The sequence below is a fragment of the Colletotrichum phormii genome (assembly GCF_030913505.1).
Source record: "Colletotrichum phormii strain CBS 102054 chromosome Unknown BDP81scaffold_5, whole genome shotgun sequence".
Lineage (NCBI taxonomy): Eukaryota > Fungi > Ascomycota > Sordariomycetes > Glomerellales > Glomerellaceae > Colletotrichum > Colletotrichum phormii.
Window position 1 is genome coordinate 1,439,005 of NW_026851447.1, and position 15,155 is coordinate 1,454,159.

At 54.1% G+C, this 15,155-nt stretch overlaps 5 protein-coding genes across 5 annotated transcripts; 2 read left to right on the forward strand and 3 right to left on the reverse strand.

The window, feature by feature from the left end:
* Window positions 1–404: 404 nt before the first annotated feature.
* On the reverse strand, window positions 405–2,580 carry BDP81DRAFT_404369 (uncharacterized protein). The gene is made up of 4 exons (XM_060588905.1): window positions 2,398–2,580; window positions 2,199–2,326; window positions 1,023–2,125; window positions 405–966 (listed from the first exon to the last, which is right to left on the reverse strand). Exons 1-4 carry the CDS (start codon window positions 2,444–2,446, stop codon window positions 579–581), a joined length of 1,668 nt encoding a protein of 555 aa, XP_060448277.1. The 5' UTR covers window positions 2,447–2,580; the 3' UTR covers window positions 405–578.
* A 709-nt stretch (window positions 2,581–3,289) lies between these two features.
* Window positions 3,290–5,115, reverse strand: BDP81DRAFT_421621 (uncharacterized protein). The gene is made up of 3 exons (XM_060589932.1): window positions 4,958–5,115; window positions 4,756–4,902; window positions 3,290–4,697 (listed from the first exon to the last, which is right to left on the reverse strand). The coding sequence occupies exons 1-3, from the start codon at window positions 4,986–4,988 to the stop codon at window positions 3,703–3,705; spliced, it is 1,173 nt and encodes a 390-aa protein (XP_060448278.1). The 5' UTR covers window positions 4,989–5,115; the 3' UTR covers window positions 3,290–3,702.
* A 592-nt stretch (window positions 5,116–5,707) lies between these two features.
* On the forward strand, window positions 5,708–6,754 carry BDP81DRAFT_181403 (uncharacterized protein). Its single transcript, XM_060582288.1, has 5 exons — window positions 5,708–5,943; window positions 6,031–6,104; window positions 6,185–6,284; window positions 6,436–6,535; window positions 6,645–6,754. The coding sequence occupies exons 1-5, from the start codon at window positions 5,851–5,853 to the stop codon at window positions 6,743–6,745; spliced, it is 468 nt and encodes a 155-aa protein (XP_060448279.1). The 5' UTR covers window positions 5,708–5,850; the 3' UTR covers window positions 6,746–6,754.
* Window positions 6,755–11,449: 4,695 nt separating this feature from the next.
* Window positions 11,450–12,935, forward strand: BDP81DRAFT_512738 (uncharacterized protein). The gene is made up of 3 exons (XM_060595803.1): window positions 11,450–11,864; window positions 11,927–12,164; window positions 12,218–12,935. Exons 1-3 carry the CDS (start codon window positions 11,511–11,513, stop codon window positions 12,616–12,618), a joined length of 993 nt encoding a protein of 330 aa, XP_060448280.1. The 5' UTR covers window positions 11,450–11,510; the 3' UTR covers window positions 12,619–12,935.
* Window positions 12,936–14,054: 1,119 nt separating this feature from the next.
* Window positions 14,055–14,924, reverse strand: BDP81DRAFT_391749 (uncharacterized protein; the record flags this gene model as incomplete). Its single annotated transcript, XM_060587583.1, has 3 exons — window positions 14,055–14,104; window positions 14,431–14,515; window positions 14,862–14,924. 3 exons carry the CDS (start codon window positions 14,922–14,924, stop codon window positions 14,055–14,057), a joined length of 198 nt encoding a protein of 65 aa, XP_060448281.1.
* Window positions 14,925–15,155: the final 231 nt, after the last annotated feature.

The following is a 15,155-nucleotide window of genomic DNA, read 5'->3' on the forward strand; positions in this document are numbered from 1 at the left end:
CCGGGACCGTATCGACCAAACTTTCATCCGATAACTTTCCCACCACCCTAATACCCTGAATACACACTGGCAGGAGCCCATATATACCACCTCAACTCCATTCCCGTCACCAGCCAGCAGGCGCCCGTCTAGGTCGACGGGTCAGGTCAAACTGGCTGAGTGGTGGAGTGGTTAATGGTCAATTAAAATTGTGCTAACCAGCCTACTCGACGACAGGCTTAGCGTATACGAGAGTACCCGAGTTCGAATCCCAGCACGAGCACCAAGAGATTAGCCACATCGGTGAATTCTTTTTTTTTTTTTTTTTTTTTTTCAAGGTCTTCTTCATATTTATGACTTGTTTTTAGTTTTGTTTGGGAAAGTGTAAGTGTAAGTGGATGGCCGACCGCACACACACACACACACACACACACACACACACACACATCCACCCATCTCGGGAGAGGTACCCAACGATAATGGTCTTTAACCCCCCTTATGCTCTGTAGGCTGTCAGAAATGAATACATTGGGGTTCGCCGCCTCTACGCCTCTCTAACGACGTCAACAAACATCTTACGCGGTCCATGACGACCTCCACTAATTGCCGCCCCGTCCCGTCGCCGCGCTGCTCCCGCTATCCTTGCGATCGCGCGGGGTCCCCGCCGAGGAGCCCTGATCCAGGCCCTCCTCGGCGCTGCGCTCCAGGAAGCCCGCCCACAGATCCGCGAGGGACTCCTTATTCGCCGAGGTGGGCGTCTCGGAGAAGAACTCTGCGCTCAGCGACGGGGTGCTGGGCGTGCGGTGGAAGGGCGAGGCCGGCAGGCGGAGGATGTTGGTCGAGGTGCCTGGCCTGGCGAGCCCGGCCTGCTCGCGCTGCTCGTCTGTCCAGTTGAGGTAGCCGGCCATGACCTGCAGAATCTGGAAGCGCTTGGGGTCGGAGCGGTCTGTAGTGAGGAAGTGGATGAGGTGGTTCGTCACGACTTGTCTGGGGAGGATGTTAGTTGGTCTCTGATTCATAGTGAACAGCAAAGGGAACAATACCTGTCAACGTTGTCCTCTGGTTTTGTCTTCTTCAGGTAACGGAGAGCCTTGGTGAGATGGTCATTGAGCACAATGGCCTCGTGCCGCAGCTTGCCAATCAAGAGGTTCTTCTCCTTGACCTCCTTTTCGAACGGCGCTGTGCGCTCGAGCTCCTTGGTGAGGGTTTCCTTGGCCGATTCGGCCTCGGTAGCCCTGGTATCCGCCTCCTGCACGAGCTTCTTCATGGCTTGCAGCTGCTCCTCTGATGTCTCGACCATCTCCCGCAGCTCCTTCTTCCGCGCATCCTGGATCTCGCGCAGGGCCTTTTGCAGATTGTCAATGACCTGCGACTGGTGATCTCGTTCGGACGCGGCGCTCTCGTAGCCGTCCCGGAGGTTGGCAATCTGCTCCTCCAGCTCCGTCACCTTCTCGACCAGGCTCTCCTTGACGGATCGCTCCTCCATGGCGATGACCTCCCATTCGCCCATGGCGTTCGTCGTCGTCTCGACTTCCTCCTTGAGGTTGGCAACCAGCCTCATCAGCTCCTCGCGTTCCTTGACCCAGTTCTGCTGGGACAGGTTGCTTCGGCTGCGCAGACTCGTCGCCTCGCGCGACGTAGCCTGCAGCTCGTCCCGGAGCTTCGCCACCTCTTCCTCGGAGGCCTTGGTGCCATTCTGCAGCTCCTCGTTCTGTGACTCGAGCTCCTCGATGCGCTCCTTGGCCTCTTCCAGCTCGGCGCGGTCGCGCTTCAGTCTTTCGCCGAGCGTCGACTTTAGGTGGTTGACTCGCTCGAGGAGACCTTGGTAGCTCTCTTCTGCCTGTTCCTTGGCCGACGACGTCTCCTCCAGTTCCGACTTGAGCTGGGTGACGGTCTCATTGTGTGTACCCTGGATTGTCTCCAGCTGCTTCCTCAATTGTTCAACCTCTGATCGCAGCGCCTCTCGTTCCTTTGTGAGGGCGTCCAGCTTTGCCGTGGCATCGGGGCTGGTTCCCTGCTCTTCTGCGGCCGCCTCTATCGGGGGGTTCGCGTGTCCGTTGCTCGTCGGCCGTTCCGTGTGGCCATTGGCTGTTGTGTCCTTATCCGTCGACTGTTCGGGGCTGGATTCTTCTATAGGCGCAGAAGCCTACGACGGCAGTCAGACATTTTGAGCTTTGCAGGTTGCAGGAGGGAGGGCGGAGGGATCAAGGGAGTATCACCTGCACCGGGGTTTCCGGTTCATCATCGCCGTCCTCTGCATTGTCGGGCGCAGGAGGCGCGCTGTCTGTCTCTATGGGTTCCTTGGGCTTGTTGGCGTTCTTCTTCTTCTTGCCGCTCTTCTTCTTCCCTGCAAGGTCCCCTGTTAGCCTGGCGCCGCGCATGTCTACACTTGGGAAGTGTTTCAATCGGGCCACGAACCTGAAGATGCGTTTTGAATCGGATCAGTGGAGGGAGCGGCGGCCGACATGTTGTCTTCTCAGATGCATCGGGAGGTGTGGATAGCCCTTTGAGCTGGTGGGCGCGGAATGGGGAAAGCTCTATTTCTTCTTCGTCTCGAGGGTCCGGTCGGTTGGGAATTGGGATGTCGACAGTTTGCACCTGGGCGGGTTTGCATGCACTTACACCACGTAAGCTAGGTTCGCAAATTAGCGAGCGTGTTCACTTCCAATTCCCACGCGGAACCTAGGGTGCTGCTCCCCCGTCCCCCACACTAGGTAGGTGGCCATGGAGGCTGGAGCTCCACAAAAAGTGTACCGATAGCGAGGTGTATTAGCTAAGGCCCGGTGGGCAAGGCGCTTAAACGACCGCTGAACGAGGAAGTGAACAGAGTCATGGTCAAGAGAACTGTGGTTCTGGCTTGTAGACTCATCATGTTGCCATTGGCAAATCCAGACTCTATTTCTTTATTCTTCTTTGACGAGATGGAAGAGAAATGCACCGTTTTCGAATGCTGCCTTTCACTGTGGTTTACTATGAGCACAGAATCGTTACATGAAACGGCGGCCCTAGCAGGTAGTCAACTGACTAACACGAGTCACACTCTGAGGATTCGCACTCTCAATGGCTCGACTTGATCTCAGGCATTGGTGAATAACGAATGGCTAGAAAATCCAAGGATCGAGGCAAATATTCATGCGGCACCATGCCTGGAATATGACACCTCAACAGCTTATTTGTTTTATAAACTACATCCACGAAGACGGCTGACTGGCGCAAGTCCGTCCACAGTTCATTCAGTAAGGTACGGCTACACCTGAGCAGATGGCGGGTCCCTCGCTTAGTCATTCTTATCTTATCGGCCAAAGCCTTCAAGAAGCGACTCCGATTGACGGAAATTTTCCCGATTCCTCTTTCCTTCTTCACATATTTTACCCTTCGCTGAAATATCACTCGAGCAAGCGCATTTTCCCCAATGACTTGTTCATTTTTGACGCTGAAGTAGAGTGACGAAAACGCCTTTTATAATCCCGGTGCCTGCCCCCAACTTTTGGGTTGAAAATGGGTGCGACGGGTTCGCTATGTGCGCACATACTACCTTGAATCCTTTGAATTATGTCCCATTGTTTTCTTCTCGATGCAACAACTCCGGGGTGAACAGAGAAACGCAGTAAAATACCTGATGCCAAAAACAAGACTTTTTTTTTTGTGAATCCCCAGAAAGATGAGAGATAAAACAGTTCCGTCGTAACGAGGGATATCATAAAAAAAAAAAGAGCCTCCTTCTTAACCCCTGGACTTTCTCCTCTTGCCGCCCTTGGCCGCCGCCTTCTTCGCAGACTTGGGCGTCTCAACCTCGGCGACCTTCTCCTCCACCTCCTCAGCGGCCTCCTCAACAGCCTTCTTCTCCTCCTCAACCGGCGCAGCAGCCTCAATAGCCTTGGTCTCCTCAGGCGCGTCAACAGCCATGGGCTCAGGCGGCGGCGCAACAGCCTCCTTCAACTTGGGCGCCTCAAACTCGTACCCAATCGCCTTGAGCTTCTCGGCGCGCTCCAGCCTCTTCTTCTCCTCCTTGGACACCTTGTGCGACCACCCGGACTCGGTCCTCGGCTTCGCCACCTCGCCGGCGGCGATCTTGTGCCAGGGAATCTTCTTGAAGCGCTTGTTAGCGCCCTTCCACACGTCCTCGTGCAGCTGGTCCGCCGGCACCGTCTTGACTTTGAGGATGTGGCCGAACAGCAGGTAGCTGTCCATGGTCTTGGCGACGACCTCGGCCGTGCTGGCCTCGGCGAACTCGAGAAAGGCGTAGTGCTTGCTCGCGCCGGATTTCTTGTTGCGCGCCAGGCGGAGGCGGGTGATGTTGCCAAACTGTGAAAAGTAGCCCTTGAGCTCGTGCTCGTAGAAGCCGTGGGGCAGTCTGGAGATGAAGACCACGCCGGGCTCTTCCTTTTTGCCGTTTGTCAACTGCTTCTGCTTCTTGAACTTGGGCACCTTGCCGACATCCTGGCCCTCCTTGAAGGTTCCCTTGCCGGCCGGCGCGTCCTCTGGGTCGAGGCCGGCGGCGAGGGCGGCAATGTCGGCGTCGACCTCCTCGTCGTCATCCTCCTCCTCGAAAGCTACGACAGAGGTCTCGGCATCCTCGGTGGCTTCGGGTTCGGCCTTCTTCTCCTCCTCCTCCTCGACGGGCTCGGGTGCGGGGGCAGACTTCTTCGACTTCGCGTTCGCCTTGGCGGGCTTCTGCTTCTTCGCCGCGACGGGAGAAGCTTGCGCCTCCTCGGGAGCTGCTCAGGGCATCTTGGTAAGCCAATGCAACATCGCAGCAATCCCATCGGAACTTACCTTTGCGCTTGGGGGTCTTCTCGACCTTCTCCTCCTTGGTGACCTTCTTGGTCACCTTCTTGGGTGCTTTCTCAGTCGCAGGCTCGACCTTTTCAACCTTTTCGACCTTGGCCGCCTTCTTCGCCACAGGCTCCTTGCCAGTGACGGCTAATAAGAATCATTAGATCATGAAGGGCACGTATCATGCAGCTTGTCAACTTACATCTGGTTCTTTTTCTCAGTTCGGGGGCCATTTTTGCTGATGTGTTTGGGGAGCAATTGTTAAACAAGTCCCTAGAAAACCGAACCTGTACCCACACGCCTGGTCGTCGAGTACTGTCGCAAAAGGCAAAAAAAATAAAAATTTCCCAGATTCTGCCGGCCCGATGTGGAGGCGGTGAGTCCATGCGACCCCGCTACGCCCGCTAAGCGTGTGTTCCCAGCCGCCCCAAAAGCGACTTTTTAGTGGGGACGTTTACACTGTATGTGCACCCGCGGCACCGTCCTTGAGTAGTGTTGCAGCACTGCGCGGTGAACTAGCCTCTGTTGTTTACCAGCTGAGGTGCCTTTGATTCCCTGAGAAAGAAAGCCCAAGGACTGGAAATCCGTCAGTGAGGTTGATGCGCAACGACAACAACGACACCTCAGGCTGGGATCTCATAAAGGCACTCTCATCTAACCATCTTACAACCAGAATGACTTTGTCTTGACGACTCCCCGTGAACACCACCCGACCGCCTCTCACCGCAATCGAGTCTCATAATTAAGACAGAACAGTTCAAACAACGATAATCACAGCGCTCCTCGCTTGCCATATCGCCAAAACGCATCACAAAACTCGAGATATCTCATCAGGATCCCATAAGCACACCAGCGCACCTGAAGAGCCAGCAAGACTTCTCAAATTCCACAGGTTAATTGAGCGGCCAAAACCTTCCGAGCTCAATCCTCCATCATTCGCGCAACTGATCGAGAAGCAACGCCGTCCTTACCTCTGGCGCCAGCTTCACACCAAGTAAACCCAGAGAGGTTAATACTCACACACCGCCTCATCAGTGCCCGTTATCGTCAGGAACGCGTCATCCAATTTGAAAAGGCTCGCTTCAATCCAGCAACATGGCCGGCAACGATGTGGAAATGTCGCACAATGAGATGTGGGATGACTCTGCGCTGATAGAGTCATGGAACGAGGCCCTGGACGAGTACAAAGTAAGCGACAGACTCATTCATCACAGGAGAGGGAAGAGAGGAATACAATCCTCGCGAGAGTAGAGTAGTTACTAACCAACCCTGCAGAAGTATCACAGCATCCACGCAAAGGGAGGCAAGCTCAAGGACCTTGATCTTCCGGAGAAGACGGAAGAAGCCCAGTACGGCTAAGCCCTCTCTTTCTTTAAACGCCCCCAAGAACTCTTTTTCCGAGACTCTGACACGTTAATGATCTACGCAGGACCGTCGACGACGCGCAAACGCAGGCCGTCGATCAGCCAGAGATCGCGGATGATGCTGCAGAGGGAACCGACAAAACAAAGGGGTTGAGCAGCACGGATGTAAAACACCCCCCGATGATAAACCCCCTCCCCAGATGAAAATCCAGGCAGATCAAAAAAGCTTGGCTTTTTCTTTCTCTACCTCGTCGTTATGCAGCAATCTCAATCTTGTTCGCTTCCGCTAACGTCTACCTTGCTTGTCCCGATCTAGGTCCAGGACCAGGCAGATTCAACAGGTGCGCCGCCTATGGCAAAGGCTAATGGCCCCCCAGGGCCTGCGACAATGGGCCCGCAGAGTCTTCTCGGATCAGGTATGTAAACGATCCCGGGCTACCCAGAGTTGGGACGGCAGTTGCAAAGTAGCCTTGTTGGACTTGGACACCGAGACTGACTGAGAAACCCCTTTCTTCGTGTTTGTAGTGCAAGACGAGGGCTTGAAGAGACTTTTGATGTCGTGGTACTATGCCGGCTACTACACGGGATTGTACGAAGGCCAGCAACAGCAACAGCAGCAGCAATAATAGGGATTAGACAGATGTCAAAGTAGATACCGCGAGCCAATCGATACCAGCGAGAGAGCCGCTGCAAGTGCGACAACGAGGCTGAGCGGACCCCTTGAGCCTGGCCGCCTGGGACACGCCAAATGCAAGGTTGTGTGGGGAATGGGGTGAGGTTGGTCGTCCTGAAAAGCGGCTACCAGAGAGTTTATCTGATCGACGTGCGAGAGGGCGAGTTCTGTAACACGATCTGTTCCATCGTCCGATGATGCAACGGCGCCACACCGTTCCTTGTCTGAGGTTTGCCGTGGCATGTGTCACACGAACGACAGGAGCAGCAAGTTCTCAGTCAGCAGCCTCTTGATTCATCTTTCTATCCTGTTGTCTGCTTGGCTCTTGGGACGGGGGAATTTAGGATGCGGTCCAAGTCGGGGTCGGGCGAACTTGGCCTGGCGGACCCAATAAAATCCTCGTGACTGCGACAGAAGGGGAAAAAAAAAACGTTAGTGTGATCTCGTCGGCTATCCAAGAGTTCGTTTTGTTTCACCGTGGAAGGGTCTAGGCTTGGTTGTTCCTCCCCCTTCCGCTCCGAAGGTAAAAGCCCCAGCAGAATGCGAGTCGAGGACTGTTTTTTCGTCATCGCGCAGGTGCAACTTGGGCAGATAACCACGCAATGTGCGGCGACCAGACCAGTCCCTGAACATAGATTCCTAGCAAGGCCACCGCACTGCGGGCGGGTATACAAGAGATGACACTCCTTAGTGCAGGCCAGCCAAGAGGTCTTGGGTATGATGAAGGCGGCCTATGGGGATTTAGTTGAGATGACTCTCTGTAGGGTTCCGATCGGAAACAAGTCGAGAGGTATTGGATGGAAACGTGGAGTTGCAATGGCCCACCGATCCGCGGCCTCGATAATTCAAGAGTCAGGAACCATTCGAGCGTTTTCAGTGTGGACTCGCTTATTGTCCTGGACCGACTGCTTGAGTTTTGGTGGAGTTGTTTCCCCTGTCGGTGAATTAGGTACTGCTCGAGAATCTGCATGAGCGCGACGCATCGGTTGTTCATGTCAGATAGGCGCTTTCATGAGCCGCTCTATCCAGAAGGTTTGCACAATGAGCGTGGAGATCCTCCGGTCCGGAGTCATGTTGCAGAGGACGGACGTCCATCCTAGAGTGAAGATGCAGTGGATAACACGGCCCGGGTACGACGGATGGAATTCATGGGATTAGGTTGGGCTTGACAGGAGGCCGATGCCCTCTTTCGGCCCATGCCCGAGCAGGCTGGCGATGCGCTGTATACGTCAGGCTGACCGAGCCACTGAGCAGCGAGCACAGGCGGACCGCAGACCGTGATGGATCTTGACATGACAGATATCAACGGATAGAAGGCTGGGCTAAGTGTTGTACTGTGCACAGTTGGTCTCCTTGCGACTCGGACCAAGAAATGACGGGATGATGGTATGATGGTGCTGGAAGGAGAATAAGCCGATGTCTAGCGCCGTCGATGGACCTGTGTCAAGACAAGGCTGATGGTTGCACTAAAGGGCTATAGGAGCGGATAGTGTAGGAGCAGTCGGTTAGGATGAATCCTGATGCTTGTTGGGCAAGAACAGGGCACATGGATGTATTTGTGGTTGTCTTGGAAGTTGGGATCATGGATGGGACGGAGGGTCGGTGGTGGGCGTAGCAGTGTGTGGCGGCTGACAATGGCGGGTGAGATGAGCAAAGTTGGTTGGAGGACTGGATGACGGCGAGATTGGATTGGGCCGTGTCTCTCTGAATGGTTGAGTTTGGTGTCTGTGTGTGTGGGTGGGTTATCTTGCAACAGAAAAGTCTTGGACGAGCCTTGGTGTGTGGACCGGGAAGAGAGTTGCCCGTGACCACCTCAGATCAGACAGAGAGAAAGAGAAAGACACGATGAAAAAGAGGGTAGGTACGAAGGCGGAGGGGGGAAAGGGGAGAGGGGGCTTGTTTCAAAGTCTTCATTGGCTGTTTGAGGCGGCTGCACGCCCGGCATCAAGGTGCTTGGTGACGCTGGCACGCCTGGCACGCCTAGTTTCTCGCGATGGCGATGCCTTGCTATCCGTGCCGACTCATGCCGGGATTGCGGGCGGATGGGGAGAAGACCGCTTTGGTGAGCCAAAGAAGCCGAAAACCGAGATGGTGCGGAATGATGGTGTTGCAACTTGCACAGCGATATCCGTCCACTAAAGGATAGAGAGACGAGAGGTACTCCGTAAGGTAGTCAGGAGGGGCCAGGCCAACGGGGAATGTACCTTGGCACGTGTGAAGACGATGGGACCTGCCTGGCCTGGTTCCCGGTATTTGACGTGTCCGAGTATGTAAGCCAAGTTCTGTACAGTAGCAGTAAGTCTTTTTTCGAGGAAGTTGAGCCTGGTAAGGTGCCAGCAACTGCATCCACGATAGAGACGAGAAGAAATACGTATTCTGAGGGTGGCAGCGCTAAAAACGGGTTTGTGCCTGACACTGGGAAGGGGTGGAGGGCTACACAGCACCTACCTACCTTAGACTTGGAAAAGGTATAAGGTTGATGGGTAGAGTTGTATTGTGTCTCGGTACCTGCAGGAACGGTGTGCCAGATGAGGAACTTGCCAACACTCGGGATGCAGAAAAGAGGAAGGAAAAGTGGGAAACGGGGGAGGAAAGTGGAGGGGAGGAGTTGAGTAGGTGGGGACACCATCCCGTGGCTCCGGCAGCTAGAATGTCTTGTCAGGGGGGCATTTCGACGGTCCAACCACCTTAATTGGCTGCATTAAGGTTTAGCACCCCCCGAGACAGCGGGAGATTTAATTTGCGTAAGGTAAGGTAATGAAGAACCTCGGGGGAAGGAAGAGACAAGCCTTGGGGCAAGCACTTCGGGCAATTCTGGCAATTTGGGGCACTTGGGGGAGGAGGGTCTTGCTAAGATCGATTAATCTATCTGTCTACCTTATCTGGGTGACGGTTCTTGAAAGGGTGCGGATAGGTACATCTCGAACTTTAGTTCGTCAACTACACACCAATTGTCACGATAGCTTACGGAATTATCGACAACCTCTTGACGTTCACAATTGTCACAAACGTAGGTACTGCTTCCATGCCATTTTCTCCGTCGAGAGGCCTCCCCTTTCCCGGCCATGACCAGCACAACTCGTGGTATCCTCCCATCGTACGGATACTCTGTATGAACAAGAGACGTCGCCTAGGGTCCGAGCGAGTGCCGTGTTCGGAATAACGGCCAGGGGGGGCCACTTAGCGAGATGCCAAAACACGACTCGAGACGATTCTGTCACAGCTCCCGCCTCCTCGACCGCACACTGCTCCTTGGTAGCGCTAGCGCAACTGCGAGCCGTCTCAACCAACGTACCAACTCAACCGAAGCTGTCATGGCATCCGACTTTTCCATCCTTTCCCCTTCCGAGTTCCTCGCCATCCATTCCTTCCCGCGTACCACCCACATTACAGGGCCTCATTCACTAATCACTCTCAAAGATCACTGCGGAGTCTCTGGCGGGAGTCAAGGTTACTCTCGCACTCGCTCATTCTACGGCTAAGGTACTCGTTATGCCCAGCAGCATCCCAGTCGAGTGACTTCACCATGCCCGCTCCGTGAAAGCTGCGAGACGAGACAAGACAGCCCATCTCCCTGCTGATGGCACACCAAGCTTCTCACTTGCACTACTGCGGCTCCGTTGGCAGCATCATCCTCGTCTCTACTATCCCTGCTGCTGTCTCCTCGTTCCCGTTCGTGCGCTGAGCGCCTCTCTCTCTCTCTCTCTCTGTCGTCTATCGTCTCTCCGTCATTCATCCGTTCGCAGCACACACACCCCTGCTTCCTGTTCCTGTTCCTCTTCCTCTCAACCCTGACCCTTACTACCCCTACTACTACCGTCTACTTCGTACCACCACGCACTCTCCACCCATCTCGTCTTGGCTTTTTTGTTCTTAATTTGCTCCAAGCTTGGGATGGCAATGCCGCCGTGGGCCTGTGCTTCGTGTGCTTAATCGGACGCTGCATCCCCGAGCAACGAACCGCCCAAAGACACATCGTCTTACACGCACCAGACCCTTGCTCCATCTCCATCCTCGTTGCCTCTCCCCTCCCCCCTTCTGCAGAATCCTGCACAGTAAGGACCCCCGGAGGCGTTGCTTGGCTTGCATGACCGGGGTCCAAAGTGCTTGGTGCCTTTCCAACACTTCCCAAGGACGGGCTGGCGGAAGATTTTCTCGTCCTGTTTCGTCGAGGTCGATGTTGCGGCCGGGAAGGGGCTATCCCATGCCATGCCCTGCTATGTCCATACCGTAGACCATTGTCCCTACCTTAGTATTCCACTCACACTCAAAGTACCTTGGCCCATGACATGGGATAACGAACCGATAATGCGACGTGGCTCGCGCTCCTCATGCCAACCGAGTCTCGCTCGATTTAAGCTCTCCTCCTCCCCCCTCATCCTCGCCGTCAGAGAGGTTTCTGTTTCTTCTCCCCCATCTCTTCTTCATCCGCCTGTCTTCACTCATTCCCTGTGTGACTTTCGTTCTCTTTTCGGTTCCGTGTTCACTCTTCTTCGTCACGAGCAGGCCCTCGCCATTAAAGCCATCCAGCTATATCTAAACCCTTTTATTCCTTTCGACTTTCTAGCCGGGCTCTAGCAGTCTCGCCAACACCAAATCTTCCGAGAAGAGAAAAAAAAAAGAGAAAAGAGGAGGCAACTACAATCGCATCATCCTCGACAAACGAAAAGAAAAGGCCACCCTAATCGACTCCGACGACATCACTTAACACAGTCAACATGAAGTTCTCGGCAGTATTAGCTCTCTCCGCCGCCGTCATGGCCTCCGCCAAGTCGGTCCGCAACCACTACCCCGTCCGGAGAGATGGTCACAAGAAGGGAGAGAAGGGACAGGCTCAAGCTGGACAAATCGCTGGTCTCCCCGCAGGCATGACTGGGTTCGGAGTCTCCAACAGCCAGGTCACCGAGGTCATTATTATTTGGGCAAACCCGGGTGCCGGAGCCCCTACGATCAACATCAACCCTCCCGCCGGTGGTGCCGCCGCTCCTCCCGCTGCTGCTCCTCCTGCCGCCCCTGCCGCTCCTCCCGCCGCGCCCCCGGCCGCTCCCCCGGCTGCTCAACAGACTCACAATGTAAGTAACACAAGTCAGATTTGGCACCAAGTGAAATCATCACAACTAACACGTACCCCCAGGTCATGGTTGGCGGTGCCGCTGGTCTCGTCTTCGTTCCCGATCAGATCAAGGCCAACGTTGGCGACATGGTTGTCTTCACCTTCATGAGCCAGAACCACACTGCTACCCAGTCCGCCTTCGCCACGCCCTGCGACCCCTTGGCTGGTGGCATGAACTCTGGCTTCATGGCCAACCCCAACAACTCCGTCAGCCCCCCTCCCCAGGTCGCCATGCAAGTTATGGTCTCTGAGCCTTTGTGTAAGTCTTTTCATGCTCCGGTTTGTGCCACTTTTACTAACACGTTTCTCCAGGGTTCTACTGCGCCCAGGCCAACCACTGCGGAAAGGGCATGACCTTCTCCATCAACCCCACTGCCGCGAAGACTCAGGCCATGTTCCAGTCGATGGCCATTGCCCAGAAGGGCCAGGGTGCCGGCGGTGCCATCACCGGAGGTACTCCCCCCGCTGCTGCTCCCGCTGCTCCCGCCGCCTCTGCCCCCGCCGCCGCTCCCCCTGCCGCCGCGCCTGCTGCTCCTGCCGCGCCTGCTGCCGGTGGCGAGATCCAGCAGGGCACTGGACAGATCAACGGCAACGGTGCTTGCGTGTGCTCCGTCACCTGCTCTTCGGGATCTTTCCCCGCAGTCGGAGCACAAGGCGTCGGCTCTTTCGGCGGCATGGCAGGATCTCTCCCCATGGCTATGATGGAGGCCTAAAGAGGATACTACGGGTCCAATCACTTTCACGGGTGAACGTAATCCGCCTTTAGTATAATCCATTTTATTTACGCCTCTGGGATAAGAGAACCTGTTTTTTTTTTGCCCACTCCGCTGGGAACGATACCACATATCCGGAGTTGTTGTCACGATACACACCTTTAGGGGAACCTGTCATATCACGACCTTTCTCTTTTTTCATTTATTTTCATCATGTAGATTTCTCTCTTGGTGGTTGTGGAGACATAAAAAGAGCGGGTAGAAGTTCCTCTTCACATATTCCAGCTTGGGTTGAGCCCGCTCCCCTCGTCTAGGGAGAAGAGGAGGTATGGGGATGAGGGTTTAGGGGATAATTACAGATGTATGACTGGTTCGTATTTCCTGGATGGAAAAACACCATTTTTTTGTTCGCAACCGCTTAATAAGGAATCAAATAAATGGATGATGAATGATCAGAGCCTCAGCTTCCGTCGTGTGCTACTTGTGACTATCTGAGAACATCATCAATCGGCTACTGAGAAGAACCAGAGGGTGAGAGGGGGGAAGCAGGCGCATGAAAGTGACCGGAGGACAGAGTTCGGGTGTTTCTTTGGCTTGGCTCGGCTCGTGACTCGTGAGCTCAAGCCGGTTTGATCGACTGTCAGTGTGCCGGATAAGTGCCGATAAAAGAGAGAGAGAGGCCCGTGTTTGCGCATCTGTCGTTTTGCATGTTTGTCAAGGTCTTTGGTGTTTTGGAGAGGAAAATGGTTGACATTGTCTAGAATTGTTGAGATGATGTGTGATGGACGGGCGGCGGAACCGTTTGGCTTTGGGTTGGGTTTAACGTTAGTCTGTATGTGAGGTCATTGCCCAAGAGTCGGTTGCGTATGAGAAAAATGGCTTACAAGTCGAAACCACTGTAGGTTTGTTGAGGGTGTCTGTAGTCGGTAGGATTTGTGTCGTTCAAGTACGCGACGGAATTTTGACCATCTCGCGGTTCGTCCACGTTTTGATTCCCCGCAACTGACTCTCTTCAGTATTGATTTGGTTGCAAGTGATTTGAGAGCTTCATTTGTTCTGATATTTCTCGCCTCTCCATGCCAACGAATGCAACCTCCATCGCTTTAACTAAAGTATAAGGAAAAAAAAAAACACCCCTGTTTATGAATTTCTGTTTCGCCGTTCATTGATATTTCTTCTTCCCTCTTCTTCGCTCAAAAAGGGGGTTTAGACCAAGAACCGGGAAAATCTCACTCAAGCCCCCACCCTACGTGTCTTCCTCGAGCGTCCTGTCTGACTGCATCGAGATGCATGTGCTGACTCATCTCACCCAGTGGCCCTCGCCTCATATGAGGTTATCATCGTGGATGAGATTTGACACTGGACGTGAGACAGGACAAGAGGTTGACAGATCAACTTGGCCCTTTGTTCTCCCCCCCTTTTTAGCGCGTCTCCTCCTATTTCTTTTTCGACCCTCCTGCTCCCTCCGTTGCCTTCTTGGCCTCAGCTGTAGATGGTTCGTCAGCAAATCGCATTCGGTACGAGCCCATTCGTTTTCCTAGTCTCTGTCGGTCTCATGGCCGCCTTCTCTCGGTTTCATTATCCACTCAGCCCTCGGTATCGATGATGGCTGGTCTAGGATAGAACTTCCAGGCTTTACTCGGCACACGTCCTCGAGAACACATCAAAAGGGGAGACAAGGGGACTCAGCCGGTCAGAGATGACACTGAGATCTTATCCCCCTCCTCTCCCTCTGTCTCACTCTACTCCGAGGAGAAAAGGTGGCCATGGAAGAAGCGACTCGAATAGGAAAAAGAGCGAGGTAGAACTCACCATTAGCCTGCTTCTGCCGCATAATCTCAGCAGCAGACTCCTTTGCGCGCTGCATCTCAGTGCCGCTCATGCTGTTTCCCTTTTTCTATAAGAAGAATCAAATTCTGTCAGCCATCTTGCTCGTCTATTTCCTCATCGATTTCAAAATGAGATATGGTTGTCTGAATGATCTGCGCGATATCCCCCTCCCCTTTCTCGCACTTTTGCTGACAACCCACTGTCCCGCCCCCGCCAAAAAACGAGTCCAACTCAAGCCGCTCACTGGAGCCCCCTTTTTCGGGTGCCAGTTCCCTCGGAACCCCCTCAAAGTCTATGGAGTAACAAAAGACATATCTAAATTGAAGGGCTGATGATTTCCATGGCCACCAAGAACGGTCGTAGGCGGGGCGTGGTGGTGAACAAGTTGGGAAAAGTTACTGAAAAAATCTCACCTGAGAAGCAGCCTTCTTCTGAGCAGCCTCACGGGCCTTGTCGCGCTGGTTGCCACGGGTCATTTTTTCCCCGGGGGGGGGAGTGAGTGTATGTACGGGTTTTGGTTTGTGGTATTCGAGGTGCGAGCTCGGGAGACGGTTGCGATGAATCAACGCAGACGTGGAGATTTTTTTCCGCAGTTAGGGGGGTTTACGTGGGTATGAGGTTGAGGTTGTCGGGAGGGAAAAAAGAGGCTGACAACGAAGGTTTAAAGGGAAAAATTGCGGTCTGGGCCGTTTATAATTTTAATTGGT

Excerpts from the sequence above, each read along its gene's own strand:
- BDP81DRAFT_404369 (XM_060588905.1), bottom strand. The coding sequence starts at position 2,446 with ATGTCGGCCGCCGCTCCCTCCACTGATCCGATTCAAAACGCATCTTCA. Across the intron at positions 2,126-2,198 it reads AACCGGAAACCCCGGTGCAG|GCTTCTGCGCCTATAGAAGA; the intron begins GTGATACTCCCT and ends CTGCCGTCGTAG. Across the intron at positions 967-1,022 it reads CCAGAGGACAACGTTGACAG|ACAAGTCGTGACGAACCACC; the intron begins GTATTGTTCCCT and ends CATCCTCCCCAG.
- BDP81DRAFT_421621 (XM_060589932.1), bottom strand. The coding sequence starts at position 4,988 with ATGGCCCCCGAACTGAGAAAAAGAACCAGAT. Across the intron at positions 4,903-4,957 it reads ACTGAGAAAAAGAACCAGAT|CCGTCACTGGCAAGGAGCCT; the intron begins GTAAGTTGACAA and ends GATTCTTATTAG. Across the intron at positions 4,698-4,755 it reads GAAGACCCCCAAGCGCAAAG|CTCCCGAGGAGGCGCAAGCT; the intron begins GTAAGTTCCGAT and ends TGCCCTGAGCAG.
- BDP81DRAFT_181403 (XM_060582288.1), top strand. The coding sequence starts at position 5,851 with ATGGCCGGCAACGATGTGGAAATGTCGCACAATGAGATGTGGGATGAC. Across the intron at positions 6,285-6,435 it reads AGGGGTTGAGCAGCACGGAT|GTCCAGGACCAGGCAGATTC; the intron begins GTAAAACACCCC and ends GTCCCGATCTAG. Across the intron at positions 6,536-6,644 it reads GCAGAGTCTTCTCGGATCAG|TGCAAGACGAGGGCTTGAAG; the intron begins GTATGTAAACGA and ends TCGTGTTTGTAG.
- BDP81DRAFT_512738 (XM_060595803.1), top strand. The coding sequence starts at position 11,511 with ATGAAGTTCTCGGCAGTATTAGCTCTCTCCGCCGCCGTCATGGCCTCC. Across the intron at positions 11,865-11,926 it reads CTGCTCAACAGACTCACAAT|GTCATGGTTGGCGGTGCCGC; the intron begins GTAAGTAACACA and ends ACGTACCCCCAG. Across the intron at positions 12,165-12,217 it reads TATGGTCTCTGAGCCTTTGT|GGTTCTACTGCGCCCAGGCC; the intron begins GTAAGTCTTTTC and ends ACGTTTCTCCAG.